A 10,144-nucleotide genomic window follows, 5' to 3' on the forward strand; every position below is an offset into this window, starting at 1 on the left:
CAAAAATCATGAACTGCCAAAAGAGTTCAAGGGACGGGTCATTCTGTGTTTAACAGTCTTCGTAAGGTTTGGTCTTGGTTAAGATACTTTTGGTAAAGCATGACCTGGTTTTAAAGGCGTGTTTGTGTTGAAAGAGTGACTCACACTGCCACTAAAGCGCACTGTTCACATATCCCTTGATTTTAATAAACCTACATACATAGACTCCATACACCAGCAAAACCAATAACAGAAAACAAGCAAAGGTCTCGGTACCTGTAAGTATGCTGTGTTCAACAGAATGCTTTTGTGATGTCACAAATTCTAAAGAGTCATGTTGTTGACTCACTGTGACTTCAGGTGATCCAAATTTGTGGCGGTTCAACAGGGAAACCCTGCCTGCATCCCATTCAACCAAAATTCATTATTCCCTCCATTCAAACGAGCAAAGCAAATCGAAAACGGGCAACAAAAAAAACGAGACTCACCGAATCCGAAAAGGCACCTGGGCGGAAAACACAGAGTTTACGGAGCGCGGTGGATGTAAGGTGTCTTCCTTCCCTCCTCTCGTGCTCCTTCTCTCCTTCCTCTCCAGTCGTGTGCCATGCCTGCTGGAGCACGCTCTCTGGCTGTGGAGCGGTGGGTGGGTCGCAGCGCAGAGCATGGAACTAGTAGTCAGCATCGGCACTCCCACACTCCGGCCCAGGCCTGGAATTCCAAGCACACGCACACACAAACACACACACCCACACACACACACACACACACACACACAGGCACATGTATGCATGCATACACTAACACATCCATATGCATAGCATATACAAACGCACAGGCACACACATTCATAAGCTAACACACATGTTCACACACACACACACACAAACACACACGCACACACACACACACACACACACACACACACACACACACACACACACACACACACACACACACACACACACACACACACACACACACACACACACACACACACAGAGACATGCACACACACAGCTCCCGGTGACAGCACACAAAGTTAGAGTCAAACTAGCCATATACAAACTGACACTCACACACACACGGTAGGCCTCTGGAAGCTTGTAAAGCCCGCACACACGCCCACGCGGTAGGTATCTAAACTAGTCCTATCCCCCCCCCCCCCACACACACACACACACACACACACACACACACACACACACACACACACGCACACACACACACACACACACGCACACACACACACACGCATACACACACACACACAAACGGTAATAATATAATTGCATGATTTGTTTACACAGATAACTGACGAATTGCCATCTCTTGCAACAAGTGTGTCGTAAGAGCAAGGTAAATCCCTCCTTTAGCTCTTAACAGTGGGTGGGCTCTGTAAACAGAGGCCTCGACAATGGGGGGGCCATTTAGGCACTCATGTCATCTTAAATCACTGCACGTCACTTTGAGTGTTTTCCATGTTCAAAGCCTCTCAGTTTCTCTGCTTTAAGTCATTTGTTTCGTTTAATAAATTATTATAATATAAATTAGGAAAATAAACACACGTAAGGATCATCCTACCCTTCTAAGTATTCTATATTAATAACTTATATTGTGTTTACCCCTCCAGGTCACAAGAGTGTACCAAGGCTCTTATTTACTACATAATTCTGTTTACTTCATCTGTTGACGCAGCTGTTGTATGGTGTCTGAAGATCCATGTCGATATAATAACGCACAAACGTAACAGTTCCATAATACTCATTTATATTGAGATGCAATCCTGCTCACTTCCTCATATTCTAAAACAACTCCTGTTCAACCATTACATATCTGATTAATCATTCATGTCACTTCACAAGATACACTTGTTAAATCAGGCTTAAAAATTGTTTTCCCCTCGTCTGTTTCCTATCGCTCACTCACTGTACCCATGAGGGTGCGATCCATAGCAGTTAGTGGTCGAGCAGGAAGGAAGGAGTCGGATGTCATGTCTAAAGGAACGGTCGAAAACTCGATGGCTTCTCCATCAATCCTATGGTAGGAGAGAGAGACTGGAACTCCTGGGTGTTTTTGTTTTGTTTTTTTTAATCACAGAATCAGGGCAGAAGGTCACTTCTATTTTTCTGTGTGTGTGTGTGTGTGTGTGTGTGTGTGTGTGTGTGTGTGTGTGTGTGTGTGTGTGTGTGTGTGTGTGTGTGTGTTGTGGGGGGGGGGGGGGGGTAAAGGGGTGGGGGAGATCTGTCATCCTAGCTTCCTTTACAGCCTGATTTTCATGTTTGTGGCTGCTATAGAGTGGCTGGATAACTCTGTAACAATGTGATCAATCAACATGCGTCACTGAGCATGATTGTAAGATAAGGTGTACCCTACAAGTAATTTCACGTCGTCTTTCAGCCCAGCACAGTCAGTCAGACCAGCCCGAGCCGACATTACTGCTTTCTGCTACAAAAAACATCATTACCTCACCTTACCTCAAATTATATCCGGGTCATGTGAATAGCAGACCTCTGAGCAAGACTGGATATCCTAAAATGCGACCAATGGCGAAAGAGCTGCGACAGCTCCAACCACGCTGTAACGGCTGAGATAGGGTCAGAAATTGGGGCGTTATTTTGGTGCATCGCAATGCAATTTCCTATGAGCTGTGTACATCAGCTTACAGTCCCCTGAGTGCAGGCCCAGGGGCGGCCCTTCCAATAGGCGACTTGGGGGGCCCAAAGGGGGCACCGCGAAACCCCGCCCGGAAGATCAAAGAATAACCCCGGGACCCCCTAGGTACTACACGCTTTGTTTTCGTACGCTTTGTTCATATCTTGTATTTCTGCACCCAATAAACACTCTGATTCTGATGACGCATTTAAACTGGTAGGCAGTTGAGTTTGTCCAGGAATCCAGACGATATAGGCCTCACATGGAGCGCCCGTTTGTATGTCTGGTTGCATGAGTCCCAGCCTTGGCCTATGTAAAAGCCCTTCAGTCTGGAAACTTTTCCCCTAGTTCAATCAGTTGCCATGTGTGTTGTTCCTGTCAGTCACACTCGGGCCAGAAGGTTGTTTTTCCTCCAAGCATTTCTGCATTCATGGTTCCCAAAACACGGCATCTCACTCTTTCTCTTTCTCTTTTTCTTTCTCTCAGTCATCTTTGCACGCATGGAGCATTAATCAAATCTCATCTCATTTTTGTATGATTAGCATAGCTTTAATGGCGTCAACAAGAAATCGAAGATGGGTGATTCGGATGTTCAATGGGCTTTATTCAAGAGGCCTTGGATGAACTGCTGGGGAGAAACATGCACAATTTCAAGCGTAAAAGTCGACAATAATAAGGCCCAAACCGTACATACATATGATGACCTGCTAGGATCATAAAAAAAAAAGTGCAGAAGTGATACCTCATTTGAACCTTCGGAAACAATGCAATGGTAACTGGGCATACCATAATGTCCTCTCCATAGCCCTGAACATAAATCCAAAGGATAATGTATGAAAACGAATCTAACATTAACATTGCTAATCTACTCAAAATAATAGATGTTAATTCTCCAAAATAGTGAGGAACAACAAGTTCATTCCTATCAATATGGATGTTATTGAATGTAGCGATAAGGACACTGTAAACAATAACAGGCTTTACTGAGGGTAACAAATAAGTGAAGGCAGTGAACAGGAGGACAGGTTAAGGAGTAGTAGTTTGTCAACAGGCTGGTAGGCAGACTGAGCACAGGGAGACGGTTGGTCCCTAGAGCTACAGAACTCTATAACTAATAATCTTAACATGAAGACGCACTAGTGACAACGCACTAAGGGTAAAGTCTAACAACGATCTAGCGATAATTGTTCGGCGATCCCGGGTTTATATACTGTGTGCTGATGAAGTAGATTGCCGGCAGGTGTGTAGGCAGAGGGAGATGAATGGATGACGTAACGCAACAGTGAAGTGACGCTGAGCACCGCTAGGTGGCAGAAGTGGACGGCGTGACAATGGACCCATATTCTCTTTCAAGATATGTTGCAGATAACGGCATAGCTGATTATGGAAACATTATCATAGGACCAGCACAAATGTTATGTCCTCTCCCTCCATGCTTATAATGTTAACTGAGGACTTGGCATTCGATTTCTATGGAAGCGGATTCGGGCCGCAAGTATTTATTGCTGAGTTCTGAGTTTAAAATCAGAATTCTGAGATTAAAGTCAGAATTCTGAGATTAAAGTCAGAATTCAGACTTCACCCTTAGAATTCACCCTTCACCCTTCAGATTTCCATCAACACCAACATCAGTGCAAGATTATCTATCATCCACTTTCATCCAAATATATATATTATTAAATTGCATTTTAAAAGAAAAATAAATACGACTCTTAGTGATCTCCAGTCAGTATCAGTAACAAATCCCCCCCTGAACGACTAAATCGATTAATCGTTCAGCCCGACATAAAACTAATAATGTATCATGTTGCTCAATTCACGTTACCGGGCACGGCTAGTAGACTCAACTAGTTAACATAACACACAGTGACCAGCAGGTGGTGTTGAGGTTTGGCTCTCCATTAACCCTTTTTGAAAAATACAATTAGAAAATGAATTTTGTCCCACACGGCGGCGGTGGCCTTTTGGCCGCCTCTGAGGTACTCATGGCATCACCTACCTCCCCGTAGCCCACGCAACCACCCAGGATCCCCCCGGCAACAGCGGCGCACCCCCCACTGACACACCCTCCCCGTTTCCTGCGAGGTCACGTATTCTATCAGCTGAGGCGGCGAGATCTTGCTGTCATTAGCATCAATGCTGTAGTGACACATAGGGTGTCTTATGATGACTTCATTCGGGATTTGGCAGAAGGCGGCTCCCTGACCATCTATGGCCAATTACCATATTACTGCCACGCCCACTCAATCTCCGAAAGATCTCTGATGAGCAAACATAGCTGTTTTAAACAGCATTTCATCTCAGCAAATAACATATTTTCTAAACCAAACTGATGAGTGATGACAAAATCAACTTTGAATTCATGAAAACCCCAAAATACCTTTTGCGGACCACATCATATGCAAACGGTAATAAATAGATTATAACTAAAGTTAACCAAGGATAAACTGTGAATATTAAATACCCATGCAGTCGCAGAGCAAGGAGTGCCAGCGCCCCCTTTGGACATTAGGCTTACTGCAAGGCCACGGCAAGGTGCAAACAGTCAACAACGGTGCTCCCGTTGTGTTTATTAAGCCAACACAAATGAACACTAAACATAAATAGAAAACACAATGGAACTAACAAAGGATTTAAATAATACATCCACCAAATCTGTAATTACACCCCTTAGAACTATTGTTAAGTTGTTTCATCGTTCGAGTTTTATAGGCTATTTCAATTTTTTAACTTGAAAAGATGCGAAAAACTTGGCGTCACTTTTCTCATCGCTAATATAATAAACAGACGTAACTCACCTTCCATAAGTCAAAAAATACCTTAGGCCGTTAAAAATAGTCAACATAAATTATGCTCTTGAGCAATAATTAGTTATGCACTTCCTGGACAATAATGTACAGACTATAGCACAGAATACTTTCGTTTTCCTTGACCCTTTGAACCCGGAAATAACCTGTTTATCAATGGTGGATTTATTCAAATGTATAAAAAATAATCCCTTTTAATAAACCAATAATTAAAAAAAACCATTATGTTTTGACCATCTCACAGGAGACAAACTCATAACACTGCCTCTTTCATGCATACATTTATATCTGTATGTGCAGGGGTGCACATAACTTCTTTATAGAGTTACTGTTTAGAACCAGGAGATGGTTCTTCATTGCTCCACTCCACACGTAACATCGGATCTTATGAAACGTACCCAGTTTCACAGAGGGTTTTTGCGTCACCTTTTTTTTAATCAAACTGCAGCAGCGGAACGTTTGATTATCTGACAAAAGGAACGTTGCGATCAGCTGATTTTGCGCAGTTCTCCAGTGTGTGCGCGGTGCACAGCGTCCACACACTGATAGAACTGCATTCTAATGTTCTATTCTATAAATACCCTCTTCTTAATGTGCCCACAGCCATACAACGTGGCTACTTATAAATGCCAGTATGAGTATCTGACCTAAACTCGATTCTATCCTTTATTGTATGCAGGTTTTGATTAATTTGTAATACACTTAATTTAAAGACGAGGCTGAGAATAGGCCAAATCAATGCAATGCAATCCCAAATTTTAGCAACTACACAATTATTATTAAGTGGTACCGAGTGCATAATATATAAGAATCAGAACACAAGGTCAATGTGTTGGTGGTTTTATTAGTTGTAGTCAAATGAGGTCACAAGAAAGTATAAAAGGTTGTGATATAAGTGCAATAACAAATAGGTAGGCCTTGATAGCTTGTACAAAGGAAGCTACAGTGAATGTTATATTACAGTAATAATGGCTCCTTTCCCATTAAGGGATTCAAATTCCCTGTTACCCTCACACGGTCCTTAACCAATCACACGTCTGCAGGCCTACATAAGCATTATCGCTGCCTTCAGATTTCCATCAACACCAACATCAGTGCAAGATTATCTATCATCCACTTTCATCATATAACATCTCAATGATGTTAAAAGTGTACATGGACGGAGTTCTAATGGCAAATGTAAAAATGTCTCATTATTTTGCCACTCAACGTTTGTCTGATTGAGTTTCGGTCCCCAGACACCTTGACTGATGATCGATTGGTGTTTTTTCTCCCTTTATATTTACTGGACTGCTTGTATATATATATATATATATATATATATATATATATATTATTCCTATCATATCAAGTAAGACCAACCACTACAGTTTTGTCAATATATGATAAAAAACCAAAATAAAGAGCTTTCAAAATGATGCGCAACGGCTCACATATAAAACAACACTATTTAACAAAAGCAGATTTAAGGGAAATTCAAGCAGGAAATCAGAGACATTCAAATTGCTTGGCAGTGACCTTTTAAATGTTGGTTTCACGACTCAGTATAACTCTGAACAACTCATAGAGCGATGCAGGCCTATGTTCAGATGCTTTGGCATATCTTACGGTGCACAACAGCACATTGTCATGCCTTGGTCAACGGTCGCACGCTCTCCCAACTTTATGCATACGTCTTTTAAATAACACTGACAAACACCAGGCGGGCAGAGTACGCCAGGTCGGCCAGGTACAGCAGGAAGTTGACGGCCGTCAGCACGGCCACGACGATCAGATTGGTATCGGGATTCCGGTACCGGTTGCGGCTGGCCTTGGAAAACTGGAAAACGGGCCACAGGATAGTGGCGGTCAGGTACATGGCCACCGCCAGCAGCGCGTACACAGACAGGAACTTGGGCAGGGGCACGGGCAGGTAGCCGGTGCAGCCGCCGACACACATCAGCACCACGGCCATGGACAGGATGAAGCAGATGCAGTAGACCGCCATGCACCACTCCAGCGCCGGGTGGGAGTCGTACGTCACCGGGCTGCTCACATAGATGAAGATCACGCACGCCACCGTCGTCTGGCACACCTTGAGCAAGCCCGGCGCCGTAGCCATGTAGCCCGCCACCTCCCCGGGCCGGGCCTTGGTCAGGCTCACCTCCAGCACGTAGGCCAGCGTGGCCAGGCAGGAGAAGACGGTGGAGGCCACCCGGTGGCCCTTCACGTCGCTAGGCATGTAGTCTGTCTGGCCCCGGAGGAACGTCAGCGGAAAGAGGATGGAGGCGGCGAGGCAGAGGTGCGCGGAGTAGGAGGCCACCGTGATGGGGAAGTTGTTCCAGGAGACGGGCACCCGGGCCTGGAAGCCGAAAGCCTCGGCCAGCAGGACCAGCAGGGTGAAGGCGAAGCCGAAGGCCCAGCAGAAGATGCACCAGTCGGTGATGACGGAGCTGGGGAGAGAACCGCCGTGGGCGGCCGCGCTGAACGCCGTGCAGGTGCACAGCAGTGCGGCCACGCGTGCCCATAGCAACTGGGACGTGGGGACAAAGATCAATGGCATGGCGCTGGCGGAGGGGGGGGGGGTTTGCCGGTTTGAAGCGACGGCGGTAGGAGAAGGCTGAGCGTGATTGGCCGATGCGCGGGAGATGGCCTGGGGAGGCTGTTTCGAGTGGGTGCGTTGTGTTGATCCTTGGCCGTTTGGAACGTACACTTATACGTTTAAGTATAAAGGTCCTGTCGAGAGGATATGAAGAGAATGTGGTTGTTGGGGTGATTGTGTTGTTGTCGTTATTGTGCTACAATGCTCTCTAAGAAACCTTGTGACTGGGACAACTGTACATCCCCAAATGATACAGAATAAATATCTATATAACAATGTCTTGTTTTTTTAAACGATTTATGATGACTATATGCACTGTAAGGTGACCTTGGGTGTCTTGAAAGGCGCCTCTAAATTAAATGTATTATTATTATTATTATTATATATAATGTATTATTATATTATTTTTTTTTTTTTATGTAAAGTAATCAGGCAGAGGTGGATGATAGTTAATGAGTAGGCCTATGCTTACCAATCCCATGTCTGTACATTTTTAGTATTAACGCATGTGGCAGAATATAGTGACTAGTGAATTTCACTCTATGCCTAATGGATGCCTTCAGGTTGACTAAAGGCAACACCCAGACTTTATGGCTGGGTTTGGCTGGACTGTTAACTCGACGACTAGGCTAGTCTACAACACAACTCTTTTTCAGCCGCCGCAAACACCATAATCTGACAACCTCCAGTTCTATCAAATTAATGTTCCGCTTTCCGCTCTTCCGTGGTGACATGCTCAGGCACAACATAAAATATGTGTCAAGACTGAGGTATGTGCACTTCGTCTGATTGTTAAGAGATTTATTGTTTTATAGAGACAATTAAAATACGCGCTGGTGTGTTAACGGATAGTAGGCGGTTTAAATGAGGTGTTGAAAAAGGGGATTCCGTTTTCCTCTGAAGAACAAACAGGAAGCCACATGTTGCAAGTCCACACTAACACACTCAGACCTGCGTCAAGCCAACTGTTCTAAAAGTGTATTTTTAGTAATTATTTATTTAACCTTTAACAATCTTAACCTGCCTGAAACCTATAAGAAAAAGCAGTAGCCTATAAAGTCGAAGTGAATGACATCACAAACATTTATTTGCAAACATGAGTGACGGGAACAAAAGTAGAGTCCTTATAACAATTAAACCCTAAAGGCATTGGATTTGATTGAGTTAACGGTGGTGCTTATTCACTTTAGATCTTTATATTCTTCACTGGAATAGGCTATGCATCAAACATAACTACGACACAGTTGTAACTTTAACACATAACTTTACTACTAAATCATCGTTTTTAAGAAGGAACTATCAAATAGTAAGTATTAATAAACATAACGCATACATCTTCGCATACAGAAATCCAGTCTATAGAAATCAAGCCATTGTAGCCATGGATTTGCGATCACCACGCCTTTTCTAAAATCCCAAAATAGAACTAGAATAATGACTAGTCTAATGACTAGTCTCGTCTAAAGCTGTGCATATTTTACAATGGGGGGAAAACGGTATAATGTTGCTTACCGGGTTCTGTGTCTACAAGCTTGTTCATTAGGACTTGCTTTAACAGTGGGGTGAAACAGTCACTGAGAAAAATGCCCCACGCCCCGCGATGCCCAAATTTGGTAGTGAAGAATGTCTGTTTTGGCCACGCCATCCTCAATGTTATTCTCTCATCGGCCGCTTATGGCTAACGTTTCACATAGCAGCATTTTTATGAAATCTCACAAACATAATCACTTATTCTTACACAAACTTTCCCTTTTTATTAGTGAATTTGATTTCCGATGCAGTAACATAGGCCTTATTAAATGATAATACAAAACATTTGTTCCAATTCCTATTAATAGGCCTACTAGGCCACCTGAATGTCACGTCCTGGTTAAAAAAAAGGTGATTTTTCCATGGCCTATATTCTACAATACCATACGTTAAAATAATAGCTATACATGATTGGAATCCCCAGGTTTCTTTTTATAGTGCTACATAATGTGTATGCGTTAAACTATCAGACAACTAAGTTACTTGACCGATAGTATAGTTCATGCTTAGGAAATTACTAGCCTGGCACCGCCCACCTACCAAATTCCGCTCAATTTTAATTTCACTTCAGTACAAATGAAATGAAGTACGATGG

At 43.5% G+C, this 10,144-nt stretch overlaps 2 protein-coding genes across 2 annotated transcripts in view; both read right to left on the minus strand.

The window, feature by feature from the left end:
- The window catches only part of LOC130370421 (leukotriene B4 receptor 1-like), a 6,537-nt gene extending 5,870 nt beyond the window's left edge, over positions 1 to 667 (minus strand). The window contains exon 1 of the mRNA XM_056576178.1: positions 468 to 667. Coding sequence (XP_056432153.1) covers positions 468 to 661 — 194 coding nt within the window. The 5' untranslated portion in view covers positions 662 to 667. The remainder of the gene's footprint in view (positions 1 to 467) is intronic.
- Positions 668 to 6,241: 5,574 nt separating this feature from the next.
- Positions 6,242 to 9,598, minus strand: LOC130370155 (myeloid-associated differentiation marker homolog). The gene is made up of 2 exons (XM_056575856.1): positions 9,532 to 9,598; positions 6,242 to 8,153 (listed from the first exon to the last, which is right to left on the minus strand). The coding sequence occupies exon 2, from the start codon at positions 7,978 to 7,980 to the stop codon at positions 7,117 to 7,119; it is 864 nt and encodes a 287-aa protein (XP_056431831.1). The 5' UTR covers positions 7,981 to 8,153; positions 9,532 to 9,598; the 3' UTR covers positions 6,242 to 7,116.
- Positions 9,599 to 10,144: the final 546 nt, after the last annotated feature.

The sequence above is a fragment of the Gadus chalcogrammus genome, chromosome 17 (assembly GCF_026213295.1).
Source record: "Gadus chalcogrammus isolate NIFS_2021 chromosome 17, NIFS_Gcha_1.0, whole genome shotgun sequence".
Classification (NCBI taxonomy): Eukaryota; Metazoa; Chordata; class Actinopteri; order Gadiformes; family Gadidae; genus Gadus; species Gadus chalcogrammus.

Bases quoted from the DNA above. Each gene is read 5' to 3' on its own strand.
- LOC130370155 (XM_056575856.1), bottom strand. From the start codon at position 7,980: ATGCCATTGATCTTTGTCCCCACGTCCCAGTTGCTATGGGCACGCGTG.